Raw genomic sequence first — 14,361 nt, 5'->3', positions numbered from 1 at the left:
CCGGATTTTCTGCTAGACTGTTCTTTCTTACCATGTCTTACAGAATGAAAATATGTTTCCTCCTGCTTTTTGCTCCTACAATTCTGGCTCAGGTATTGTACCTTTGAAAGTTTCAGCTTTTCTGGTGAAGTTTCACAACTGAAGTGATTCCAGAAGTTAGCATTGGCAAGTTTTCCATGAGAAGAAAAAATTTGAGCTCAGCTGATGCTCTCAGAGACCTGTGTATGTTACACAGATTAGCCAAAACAGTAATGAGAATTTTACCATCATCCTCCAGCCAAAAATTCAAATTGCTGAATTCAGTCTTCATAAAGAAAACAGCTTTTTCTTTCTGTCTGTCTTGGACAGTTTATTACTCAGCCAGTGTTCCTTCTAACTATTTTGACCAATTAATTACTATACCCATTCAAAATACATGAAAATTTGACCCTACAGAATATGTAAGTGGTAAAAATGGACTATGAAGGACAATGCTAAAGAGAGCCTTCACCATGAATGAAGTGTGAAGAGCTTTGTTTTGTGTTTATTTTTTTTCAAGACTCCACAGAAACAGCATGAGCTGAATCCCACACTATACACAGCAATGAGATGTTGCTATGCTGAGCTGTACTTTCCAATCTTGTTAACAGTGAGGTCCACATGTCCAAAAAGTTTTGTCCCTGCTTTAGTAGATCAGTCAAATCACAGCAGTGATCACACTAGACATCTCCAAGAAAAAGTTAATATTCTATCACTGCCTAAAATAATGCTAACCTCTTCCAATAGAGAAATGTCACACCAAAACAGACCAATATTTCTGTACAGCAAATGTTGAATGATATACTTGAATGCCCATTCCCACAAGTCTTTCCTGTGTGAATTAGATCTGATGTTCATTATTCAAAACCACACTTTAGGATGTTCCTAAATGCCCTAAAGTATGAAATTCTTTTCATATTGTTACAGATGCATGGTTGCATAGACTTTCTCCTAAGTAAAGAAATCCGTTTCAGTAAGTCTCAAGTGTTCTCTTTCCCACTCTCCCACATCTGGCCATTTGTTTTTGCCTCTCTACCACCCCCTGCATTTTTGCAGGCTTTTAAAACCAGATCAAATCCTCAAATGTGAGGTATTATATACCACTACTGGGAACTGAGTAGTCAAGAACAATTATAGCTGGAGTATTGCTGCCAAGTGCTTTGTATCATTAAACTAGTCTTGGGAAAACATTTTGAGAGCCATTGTACTCCCTCAAGAAAGTAAGCATAGCTAAGGGAAACTAAACTCAATAAATGATTTAGAAGAGAGAGTAAGAAAAGTCACTTAGCTACTTGTAGGGGAATGGTTTATCCAGATTTATTTTGGATAAATAGGATGATTTTTTATATTTGGATAAATTTTGATAAATATTTTAGTTTTGTTCGCACATTTAGAGATGGAATGAACAGAACAGTTCTTATATTGCTGATTATAAAAAGGTAAGCGTCTAACTAGATATCTAACATCTTTAAACAGGATAATTGAGGGCTAAGATGGTCTTCTATGAAATAAATACTTGTGATCAGCTATTTTTTTGTAATTTGCTGATAGCTTTCAAGGTGAGGTATGACATACCTAGATAAATTAGATGTCTTTATGTGGTGCATCTTTTTCTGTGCTGCTAGATGCCCTCTTCACCTTTTAACTGCCTTTATCTTTTCTACTTTTTTTTTCCTCATGAAGTTCAAATGCTTGCATGCTTAAATATAGAGCCTTCTTGGTATCAAACACACTATTCTATGTATTGTTTCCTTCCTAAAGGGTCAATCCAAGGCTGCACTGCAATTTAATACTCGCATGAGAATTCAGCTTGAGTTCAGGTGTTTGTATATGGACCGCATTCAGGGTCAATTGAGTTTTACCTGGCAGTTGTTTTTTAGATCTGTAGTAAGCTATTCACACCAAGTGCTTTTAAGTCCATTTCCATTGTACTGTGTTTAAAATAGTTGAAAGAATGCAAGATGAAAGCTGTTTGTACTATTTGGAGGTGCTTTTGTTAGCTAGATGAGTCAGACCATATGTTTACTTTTTCACCCAGTGTAAGAGAGGATGCACAACACTTTAGTCCAAGGTTAAGGTTCAGAAAGGACTGAGCATCTCTACCCATCCAATCTTTTACTCCTGATAGTGGAAGACAAGCAGCAGATTACTACTGACTTTATCATTACTTAGTTCATGAACAGAAAGCACATGCTATATAGCACAACCATTCCTCAAAATGAAAAAATACATCTGTATTGTATCCAACCTACTGCAGCTAAAAGTTAACATAGGAAGGAGGCTGCCCTACTTAGATATGGAATGAAGAAAATGCCAACGAGGTCTTTCGTGAGCAGATAACATTTGGGCAAATTTAGCTATTGATTTCTGTAATAGGGAAGAAGTTATGAATATTGGCTATAATACTAGAAAACTAGTTTGACTTCCTAAAAGTGAGAATTTAACTGGGAATTCCAATTCTAAATTTTATATCTACCTAGTCAAGAGACACAAAAAGCTACCACATATGTGTGCCATTAAGAATTACTTGCAAATCAACATAAAACCAGCTAATCGCTAAGCAGCAAGTATACAGTGAGCAACAAGAAAATAAAATTCAAAATATCCAAATAGATTACAAAATTCACCCTATAACTGAAAAACCTGAACATTTAAAGACATTCAACTAACATACAAAGCATTATTTTCTACTTAAAATAAAGAATGTGAAGTGTTGTATTCAGTTCCCAAGATGTGGAAATTGAATCACATTATGCGAGAGACCATGAATACAGTTCACAAAAAAATTGCTGCAAACTCTACCCTTTGTACATTTCTTTCACTGAATCTTCAAAGTCACAAATTTATTTCACAGGCTTTTAACTAAAGTTATCACATCAAGCATCACATTTTAAAATACTTCCTAACATTTGTGCAGGGATTCTGAAACATTAACTTGGAAGAATTAATTATCTGTAACAGGCTCGTTGATTAGATGCATTGTTAATTATGTTGTTCATTTTGTGACAGTCACAGTTCAGCTCCTGATCGCTATCTATTCTTTGGCAGATTAATAATTTCTGAATCAGAGGAGCTCTGTGAAAAGATCACAGAAAACATCTCAGCTCTACAAACACAGAACATGAGCGGTCTCGGTTAAGGTCAATAGTGAGTCCAGGAAGGAAGCTCTTATTTCAGCTCTTTGCACAATACCTACTCTGTAGGTAAACAGAAGTGTTCAGTTGAACAGCACTGACTGATCTTAACCTTTCCAAGCATACATATTTATTTAATTGCTACATTTAAATCAAAGATATATCCTATGAATAGCTTCTGGAAAAAAAAAGTGCATGAAGATTTCCTTTGTTTCTTATTTGAATCACTAAGATGAAAGTGAAGGCTGAGGTAGTCATTTCACTCAAAGACAATAAAACAAAGAAACCTCTATTTCATTGATAAGAAAGCAAAGCTCTGATCTCCCATGGGCTGCTAACTTCAAAATATTCAACTGAACTACATAAAGAATAATCCCTGTAGTCACTAAGGAGTGCAGTGTGGTTGGCCCTTATGTGATACATGTTCTAAGGCTGGGAAAACAATTTCTACTTACTATGACACCTCTCACATGAAATTCAGATGTATATGAAGGCCTGTCTTTCTGCAGAGAAAGAAAAATAGTAATTTTTTATCTCTTCTTGTGTCTTTTAGGCTGAATTTACTCAAATTCAATGCACAGTAATGAAGAATAACCAGAACTCCATTTTCTCTAGAATCTCACTCATTAATAAAACAGACAATAGTTTATTTAGGAAAATATAGCTCTCCAGCACTTTTAGAACTGCTTAAAGATGGTGCAAGTCACAGAAAGTTTAGCTTTTACCCTAATTAGCTTCTACCAGTTAGTTTCTTCCCTAAAAATTGCCTAAAATTTCTTAAGGTTTACTGATAAAATACATAACTATTTAACTACAGTCTATGTTCCATTCTTTTTGATTTTCATGTTTTCTCAACATAAAATACAGAGGAATTATCTGCAAGGCATTTCTGTTGATTAATGCTGCACAATATGCAAAGAATGCACATGGTAGGTGAAAATTTCACAGATTTCTCATAATCATTGTTTTAATGCTAAATATTTTGCCTCCTGAGAGGAAAAGTACAATCAAGTTATTAAACACTTGGATTTTTGAACTTTAATCTATATACAGCTGAAAGGACTGTAAATATGATTTTGGTAAGTAAAACACACATACTAAAATTAAGTTTCTGTTTCTTCAATCTCCCTTATAATAAATCCAAGCTTTTATTGCATATTTCTACATTTAATCTCACTGAAAAGAAAAGCTATACATAACAGCTGCTGTAATGGACAGGTACTTCCACATTGAAGTCAGCAGGATTTTTGCCTTTGTCATAATGTTATGCCACATTTTTCTCTGAGAAAGCACAGGCTTTGTACCAACCACATGGATCATCTAATGAACCTAATGAATCATTACTATTAGAAACAATTTTCAATTTTAAAAGCCATGTTAATGGCTTAATCACTGAACACACCCCAGAAGATACAGTACATATATACTCACAGTACTCTTAATATTAATAGTATTCTTATAAGGACCAGATCTAAGGTAAATCTGCTGGCAAAACTGACCAGTTTTGAGTTTGTTGAAGGAATAAACAAGAAAGCCCCGGTAATATAAATGGTTTCAAAGTTTTATTTGCAGAAACGTGCTGATGTGACTGTATCTAGTTATGCAGCCATCAACTAGAGAACTGAAACAATTTATTTTACCATTTTATTAGTTTGTTTAACTTTTACCTAGTGTGTCTTGCAATTATGTTTATTATTTCCAGTTACAAGCTGCAGTCTCGGGTGCTACAGGATTCTCTGGGAGCCTCCCAGAGCTTTGCACTTCACAGAACCACAGAATATTGCGAGTTGGGAGGGACACAGAAGGATCGTGGAATCCAACCCTTGAGTGAACAGCCCCGACGGGGATCGAACCTACGAGCTTGGTGTTATTAGCATCACGCTCCAATCATTTTTAACCTACACCACTGGTGCGTACCACAGAAATTGAGATTTCCCTCACATCTGCCCTCGAGAACAGCTGGTTAGCAGAAGAGGAAAACATTTATACGCACAGAGTTTTAAATTTTTATTTACTATTATTATTATTTTCTGAATCATTTCGGCACCACAGCCTTCACTGCGGCACTGGGCTGTACACGGCACCGCTCCCCCTCTTCAGGGGCATCAGTGTGCCCCGCGCCGGCCTCAGTGCGGTTCCCGAGGCTGTTTTGGGTCCCATACCGGGCTCAGTGTCCCGTATCGGGCTCAGTGCGGTTGCCGAGGCTGTCTCAGTGTCCCGTACCCGCCTCAGTGCGGTTCCCGAGGCTCTCAGTGTCCCATACCGGGCTCACTGTCCCGTACCGGGCTCAGTGCCCCGCTCCGGCCTCAGTGCGGTTCCCGAGGCTGTTTTGGGTCCCGTACCGGGCTCAGTGTCCCGTACCGGGCTCAGTGTCCCGTACCGGGCTCAGTGCGGTTCCCGAGGCTGTTTTGGGTCCCGTACCCGCCTCAGTGCGGTTCCCGAGGCTGTCTCAGTGCCCCGTGCCCGCCTCAGCGCCGCCGCTGCCCCTCACGCCGGGGCGGTCGCGGCCGCCGCGCTCCCGCCCCGCCGCGTCACTGCCGGAGCGGCCCAACATGGAGCCCGGCGGCGGCGGGGACGCGCTCCCGAGGCTGCGGCGGCCGGGGCGGCGCGGGCCGGAGCCCCGGGAGCCGCAGGAGCCGCAGCCGCCTGTCCGGGGCGGCGGGACGGCCGGTGGGTGGTGCCGGGGCGCGGGGAGCGGTGCCGGGCCCCGCCGGGCGGGCGCTGGGACGGCAGCGGGGCCGCCTCGGGTAGAGCGGAGGGAGCGCGGCCCCGCCTGCCCTCAGGTGTCCGCTGATGGGTGAGGGAGACGCGAGGGGCTTGCTCCGTGCCGATGAACTGCTCGAGTGCTCCAGGCCCAAGCTCCAGCAGGATGAGGAGGAATCTGGGAAATGTAAAATAAAGCCGCCTGTGAGCTCCAGCAAAGCTGTGGGCACGCTCGGCTGGTGGCGGTGCGTGTGAAGGAGCCGGCACATGTGACGCTGCTGAAGGCACACGGGCCACCCGGAACTCCTAGTGATAACTTCAGAGTGTGAGACATCAAAACCGCCTCAGACACCTTTTTTTGACAGTGTATATCAATACTCTGTTACATGGTTACTGTGTTGCACAAAAAGGTCTTTCTCATCCGCTCGCTCTGATGTCTCGCTCTCATTAAAACAGTCCATGGTAATGAGGGGGAAAAGACAAAGTTGTTTCCTGCACAGTGATGGTTGTAGTTTACCTGCTGAAAGTGTGCAGTGTAAGTCAAACTAGCTCCTGGAACTGCCGCTGTAAATTTGTGAATTATCTGTAGTTGAGAACAAGAGGATTATTTATGCCTGGAACCATTTTGCAAATACTAAAATTCATAAGGAAGGATACAAATAAACTAGTAATCAGAAATAACCTGAAATTCTATATGCTTGGTTAATAAAAATGCTTTAATAACAGCAGAGACTTTTAATTAGTTAAACAACCCTTACAAAATCTCAGCTGTTTCCTAAAAGACACACAGATACGGTATTGTGCTGACTGTTACTACTTTATCCTTTTATCAAAGGGTACCTTGCTTAGTCTTTCATTTCAGTAAATGTTCAGAGCTTTTTAGGCTATTTGTAGTACAAAGTGTATTACGATGAGTATGATAATCTCCCAAGGTAAATGAATTAAAAAGATAAAGCATGATGCTTTAAGTAACTATAATCATACTCCATTTAATGACTGGCTTTAGTGCTATAATTATATTCTTATTTACAGAAGAGTCTACAGCTGTAGAGAAGACGATAAGGCCTCTTAACAGACTGAATATTCATTCTGCATTCTGGATTTTGGCATCAATAGCTGTGACGTACTACTTTGATTTTTTAAAAAATGTTAAAGAAACTATGCAAGCAGATAGGTAAGGTGTCTTTTTTACAATATGGTGTGCTTTATTCTTACAGTCATACTCAGTTTGTTATATCTGTTCACTGTATTCTAAATCATGGATGAACTAGATCTGCAGTAGGAGTAGAGCCTGGAGAAGGCTCAAAGGCATCATGTCAATGCATGTAAATACCCAAAGTGAGGGTACAAGGAAGAGCCAGGTTCTTTCCATGGTGTCCAGGACAGGACCAGAGGCAAACTGAAACAGAGGAGGTTCCCTCTGGAGATCAGGAAACACTTTTTTACTGTGAGGGTGACTGAACACTGAGCAGTTGCCCAGGTAGCTGGTGGAGTCTCCATCCTTGGAGATACTTAAGAGCCATCAGGACACGATTCTTTGCAACTGGCAATAGCAGAGCTCTAGAGCAGGGAGGTTGGACCAGATGATCACCTAAGCTGATATTAGTGAACTAATTTTAAAGTATATACAATGCTTAAAATTTGCTACCATTGGATTTTCTCTACAAACTCTGTTGAACCATCTATGTATGTGCAAAGTTTACCCTGATACCAGATATTTTAATATTGTACCTTCAAGTTTTCATTTAAGTCCAAGAAATAGTTGCCTGTTTTGATGAAAGTATTTTGGTTTTGGCTTTATAATGAACCCCCTGAAATTAATCCTTAAAGGTCAAACATAAGTTAATTTCTCTAGAAGATCTCTAGATGATTTTGAGTAGGTCAGCAAAAAATCAGTGAAACAATTTCTGTGAAGTAGTTTTTATTTCTAGTGTATTTCTTTTCTATTAAGTTATTTTCAATGGGATTGATGTGTGTTAAATGTCTTTAGATAGTTTCAGCTGGAAGTGCTTTTAAAACGCATTGCTTTTGTCATTGTTATATCAGTATGTGGAAGCTGCACAGGGCCTTGCTCTGTGCTCTCCCAGGCTAGTTACACCCTTCAAACACCTGACTGTGAAAATAAAACCAGTGACTCCAAGGTGTAATCAGAATTTGGGGTCAGGACCCTGTCTTCCTGCACTGCTTGTCTAGGTAGGCCATGGCAACAGTTCTCTTGGTGCAGAATTCTCAGTTGGTAGTAGCAAGATTTCAAAGTAGCATATTATGTTTGCTGTACCATTCCAGAGCAAATGTTACCTGAGTAGCAGGATCCCTGATTACTCTTTGTAATTTAGTGATCAAGTTATGGTAAGAATTAACTTTTCAAGATTTTTGTTTGTTAATACACATTCAGATAAGATTTTATTAAAGTGCATCTTCCTCCCAGGTTACCTTATCTGAACTAGTCTTGAAGAGTATCCTCAGAGAGGCTCAAAAGTATGTCTTCCTAAATAATCACGTGCCCTGTATTTTTATGAGTCTGAGTTTAAAATTCTGAATTTCTCCATGGTTTTCTTCAGCAGTTATAAAGAAAAATCTTCATGCTTCTTGTCTGTTAAATGTGAGAATTTACAAACTCAAACCATATTAGAACTTTTTACAGCATTTCTGTTGCACAAAGATCACCAGTCTAACTTACAGAGAAAAGCTCCACAGTTACAGTGGAGCCTATTTATTTTATTAATGACAAAGTGTTTTTGTTGTGGTAGTATAGTAGATTCTTGACAAGATCTGTCACATTGAATTTGCAAAATATTTCAGGGGACAATATATGAAAGGAACGTTTTATTGCAAAATTAAACTCAGTTGTTTATTTTAGACAGGTTTTAAGGGCAAAAAGTGTTTTGTAAAAATCCAGGTAAAACCTACAGGAACTCTAGGCCACAATCTGTGTATTTAACAGATATTACTTGTTCTGTGTGTAGACTGAAGATTACTGTGCAAACTGCAGTGTGACTGTGCTAAACATGGTTTAATGTGCTTCTCTTCCTGCAGCTGGTGGCTTTCCGGTGGCACTTGTTTATTGGCTGCGTGTTTATCTGTTGCCTTTTACTGCATACTGTATCTTGAGTGGTACTGTGGAATTCAGGACTATGATGAACAGTACCCTGCACTGATTCCTGTTGCAACAGCTACCTTTATAGCAGCAGCAGTTTGGTGAGTTCAAACACTGTGTGCAAACTTCTGCTCAGCCTGTACAGGTCTGGGTGATAAATGGGCTCTTCCACAACAAGTATAATTTCTGTAATTCTGCTACGTGTATTGTGACAATACACAATGTAGTTCCATGTGGCATAATTTCTTGCACTTCAAATTTCATCCACAAAGCAAGAGTTGCAACACTTGAAACTGTATATTGTGTACTTGGAGATGTACTGGATCTTTTCTGTCTTGAAAATTCAGGGGGAAAAGGAAGATTTTATCTTTGTTAGTTCAGATTTCTCACCTCTGGCAACTACTTGTGCTGTTTACAAATTAAGACAAAGGTGCAGTCTCTCCCTCTGAGAAAAAAATCATCTTGATCAGTTTCTGTCAGAGTTCAGTATGTAACAATCTGTAAGTAGCAAACATACACGAAATGTTAGACTTCTGACTATTGCCGTGTGAGCTTTAAGGGTTTACATTTTGTCTGAGAATGCTGCTTTTAGTAGAGTTGCTTTACTTATGAGGTTATATGAGTCAGAACCGAGCAAATGTGAATGAAGAAAATTACATACGTTGTGCCAGTATAGGCTTTCTGCAAGAAAATTGATTTCCTCTTGTATCGGAGTATCTGACAGTATTTGTTGCAATTGTGAAAAAAAGGAAGATTGAAGAAAATAAAGGTTCCCTATGGATTATAATCAGTCAAATCTATAATTCTTGTAAGTCAATTGTGAAATACATTGATTTTCCCCTTTTATCTTCAGTTAACTGAAATCTGTCTGGATGAAAGTTCAGATTAAGGCTTCTCTCAGATGCCATATAGGCCCACGGAAAAATTAAAGAGTAGGTCATTTTCAGAGGCTTCAGGCACAGATTTTCTGAAAGTAAAAGGTGCCTTCACCCTTTACCCTTGATGTATTTTGTTTTCAGAAACGACAAAGTATATTCTTTTGACATGTTTCCCTTGTATGGTGTTTCTGCATATGACGACTGAGCTAACCAAATGATTTCTGCTTTTATTCCCAGTTTCAATGTTGCCTTGTGGCCTGTCTGGTCATTTTTTACACCTGTGTTGCTCTTCATTCAGTTCATGGGTATTGTGATGCTTGTGTCACTCCTGGGATAATCCCTTCAGGTAAATAATTGAATTTTTCAAGCAAAAGTGTTTATCTTGTTTTGGGAACCGCTTTGTTAGACATTTAAGGATTGGGAGGCCATTTAGGGATTCCTCCTCTATTTTTTGTGTACATTCTTAGAATCGTGACATTTTGTGGCATATAGAGTAACCAGAGAACAGTGCAATTATCCAAAGGGGAAGAGTGTCCTTTTCACTTCTCTAAAATTCCATTCTAGACATTGAAAAGAAACATTAGTGAGAATGGATGGTTTGGGGACTTATAGGCCAAAAACCTGCAGCTTTTACCTAGACTGGGAGAACTTCTTGGTAAAGCTGCTTGACCTGATAGTAAAGGGGAGAAGATATCAACATCTCTATTTTTTAAAATTAAAAATCTTTGCCATTGCTTTGTCTTCAAGTGTGCTGTTTTCATTTTCTGTGGTGCACAGCCCAGATCAACCTACTGTGTGGAAAATTACCAGGTATGAGAAGTTCTTTGTTCTTTCTATAAAGAACTTTTCAAAGGCCAACCCATCTGTTTTGTTGACTTGAAAAATGCATTGTCCATAACTGCCACATCTTTTGTTAGGATATACTTATCAAATGAATACAATGAAATGTAAAAGCTAAGGCAGACATCAAATACAGCTCAGTAAATAGAGTAAGGGATGTTCCCTGTATCACAGGTGTCTCATCACCCAGGGAAGCTATTCCTTCAGCAGGTCTTGTTTGTTGTAGTTCTCAAGGGAATGAGGAGGAAGCCTGTTTCACTTTGCTTGTCATCACAAATCCTTCCTGGTGAGGAGATCCCTCAGCATTTTTAGGAGTGCAGCAAAAAGAAGACTGTGCTGGATTGCTGGATTTAGAGTGTAATCTCTTGTACTGACAAAGTTGTAGGCAAAAAGTGTTTAATGGCTAGGATGATGAAACTCAGATTTATTTATTTTTAATAACAAACTGAACCACAGTTGCATTTCCCCCTCTACTTTTTTGAGATATCAAGAGACCTGATTTCTAAGGAGATAATTAACTTCTATTCTGACAAAACTCAGACTTCTGAAAAATACAGTACTTAATTCAGAACCTCTTTACTGTGGGAACTTGAGTCACACTTGCTGATAACAAATGTATCCATGTTTGTTGGTTCTGTCATTACCTGTGAAGTATGTGGAAAAGTTCTGTAGTAGGTCAAATAATTATTTGCCTAATAATTAGGGACAAGTTATTACTTGGTGTTCCAAAATCATTAATTAATTCAGTACATGATACAGCTTATGCAGTATATAGAACCTTCAAAGATTTTTGTTAAATTTGATTTGTTTTTTCTTTTCTTTCAGCTTCATGTGAAGAACTCAAGTAACTGTAATCCTGCAAAGTGTATGTCACTTTTGTTACATTCCAGTACTTCTGTTGTTTCTAATACTACCTGTTTGCTCTAACTAATACAGTAATTCTTAATCTACTTGATTTATAAATTGATGGACATAACCATAGGAAAAAGCAACTGATTAGTGAATAATTGGTAAATAAATAGGTTTTACATCTCTTAGTAACATGAGGCCTTTCATTTTGTACATCTTTGTAAAGCTTCTATTTATATTTGAACATCAAGCACATGGGCAGTAAGTAATAGCACCATAGAATAGTTAGTGTTGAAAGGGATCTTTAAATATTGTCTCTGGGGGCTCAGAGGTCACCTACTCAAACTTCCTGCTCAAATCATGTTGTTTGATTTGGAAGTAAGTGATACTTAAATCAAGTGCTGTGGGGTTTTAATACTATATTCTTTCCATTTGAATTGACAGGTAAAATACTGTTATCTGGAACCTGTGTTTGTACTTGTAAACTTACAAGAGACATTTCTTGATCGGTTAAATTTCTAATGTTGTATGTGTTACCATGTAGGAAATATTTTATTGTCTGATGTCTTGAATACAAATCTGCTAGTGTTCAAAAAAAAAGTGTGGATAGGGGTAGGGTAAGGGAAAGCTGGTTGACATTTGGCAGTGCCATCAATTAAATAAAAAATTCCACTTGTGCTCATACAGTTTGTCCATAGCTAAAGGTGGATGAACAAGCTGAGAATAACCAGCAATGCAATGAACAATATTAACACCATACAAGAAATTTGGAGCACACATTAAATTCTTTTGATGTATACACTATTTTTCACTATTCAGGTTGTTTTTTCTTCTGGAAATTAGCTTTTCATTCTTAGCAGTGCCTGTTAATGAAGTTGCCATTTTCCTTCCTCACCAATGAAGAGGCTGATATTAACTTAAAAGCTACTAGTTATACTGAGTTGGGAAAATAAAATAGCATTTTATTTTTATTAGGTGTCTGTTCATGACTGAGTTACTTAACTATCTGAAGACCTGGGCACCATCTAGTTGCTAGATCCTTGTGTAAATACTTTTTCACTCCTTTGGGAAAATAGGAGAATGTAGAAATTGGGATTGAAACCTGTTAAAATCTACTCCTTGTGAGTTGCTTAAAGTCCGGACTGTCAAAGGATACTGTATTCTTCATTCTGACTTCCAGATTCGCAACATTGGTGAATACATGGAATGTTTAGTAATGAGAGACACATTGTCTTTGGCTGTTGCTGTTCCATTAAGGAAAAAGGTTGCGACCTAATATTACGTAATATAAAGGATCAGCCAAACCAAAATAAAGTGCATTCAGCACTACTTGAAGTAGTTTGTAGGGTAAGTTAACAGCTTGATTTGTTTAAATGTAATATTTAAGTTTGCCAAAACCAGTCATGCTTCACATCTTTAAAATGCAAGTTGCTTATTTTCAGGTCTTCATCTTTTCAGAGGTTTTAACAATTTTATATCTGCATACACAGGTACATATGCATAACTTTATTATAATATTTAAAATGCAGTATTGCTCAGGGATGGTTATTGTAGCTGTGTTTTTATTTGTCAGCTATATAAATGCTCTAGGTGTTTTAAGTTGCCTTGTGACCTGAATTAAAATTACTATTTGCTACATGATTTTTCAAATTCATTCTTCTAACATCTTAATAAACTTTGTACAAAAGTGATCAGTTGTTGTTCAATGTTTATTTGTTTAACTGTCTAGTTACATTTTATTGGAGACTTCCATGCTATCTCATTGCTTTTTCTATAAAATAGATGCTCACATAGATTTTAAATACTACACTTAGAGTGTTTTGGCTTTCATGCCTCCTCAGCTGGGTTTACTGAAGGTGTAATAACCCTCTGCTCACCTCTGGAGAGCTGTTTGTGTTCTGACTACTTTGAAGTCTTCCTGAGAATCCCAGGTAGATATGCTCATTGTATCATTTGCATCAAGCAAAGTCTTTCAGTAACAGATCCGAGTATCCAACACAACACTCATTCACTTACATGCTCTAAAGGAAGTAGTGGCAAATCTGGTAAGAATGTAAAACAATGCTTGTTTCAATTGTTGTAACCTGACACAATGCTGCTGCCACGTCTGTGAACTCCTTGCTTTTGTTATTTTCCTTACCACCAAATAAAGAATTTAGGGCAAGAGAGTAGAAAGAGGTAGCATAATAATTCCCTGAAAAAAAAAATGAAGCAATTGAAATCCCCACCTCTACTAAAGCTTGAATGTATTCTCTTGGTACAGACCACCATGTGTATCTTCTGTGTCCATTTACATTATTTAATTTCAGGGTGACAGTGTGTACCAGCACCAAAGAGCTTTCCTTCACAGGGATACTCTTGGATAATATGAAGTAAAATACTCCATGCAGTAAAGATTATTTATCATGGTTACTCATAGAGTTCTGTACAATAGAAGCATCTTCCTTACTTATTCTTTAAAGGTTACATCATATGAGATAGAAGTAGGATTTGGCAATTCCACAATGCCAGTTCTGATAATGATGGATGTAGCCGTGAGCTAGAGGTGATTCAAGCTTGACTCTTTGACTAGTTATGCTTTTGATTTATATTGCTGTTAACAGGCCAGACAGAAACATAGACAGAAACATAGGGCTGACTTCCTATTAAGTGCATTCTTCAAAAGGAAAATTAGCAGATGGCTTAAAATACCTGTTTCTTGAGAACAGGACAAAATGAGTAAAGGACAGGAGCTACTACATCTTTATGTTTACCTAAGCAGGTGGTTGTCCAGAATTCACTCATTCTTCCTTTCTACCATTTTGTTTTTCTTCCCTGTTCTTTAAGAGGCTTGTGAACCCCA

The 14,361-nt window shown here is 38.2% G+C and overlaps 1 protein-coding gene across 1 annotated transcript; it reads left to right on the top strand.

Annotated features, from left to right (window-relative positions):
• Nucleotides 1-5,704: 5,704 nt before the first annotated feature.
• Nucleotides 5,705-13,210, top strand: TMEM128 (transmembrane protein 128). Its single transcript, XM_033060871.2, has 6 exons — nucleotides 5,705-5,822; nucleotides 6,888-7,029; nucleotides 8,892-9,053; nucleotides 10,068-10,176; nucleotides 10,578-10,640; nucleotides 11,496-13,210. The coding sequence occupies exons 1-4, from the start codon at nucleotides 5,705-5,707 to the stop codon at nucleotides 10,165-10,167; spliced, it is 522 nt and encodes a 173-aa protein (XP_032916762.1). The 3' UTR covers nucleotides 10,168-10,176; nucleotides 10,578-10,640; nucleotides 11,496-13,210.
• Nucleotides 13,211-14,361: the final 1,151 nt, after the last annotated feature.

Source organism: Catharus ustulatus, chromosome 5 (genome assembly GCF_009819885.2).
Source record: "Catharus ustulatus isolate bCatUst1 chromosome 5, bCatUst1.pri.v2, whole genome shotgun sequence".
Taxonomy (NCBI): domain Eukaryota; kingdom Metazoa; phylum Chordata; class Aves; order Passeriformes; family Turdidae; genus Catharus; species Catharus ustulatus.
The sequence above is the reverse complement of the archived record's forward strand: the minus strand, read 5'-3'. Positions and strand labels throughout refer to the sequence as shown.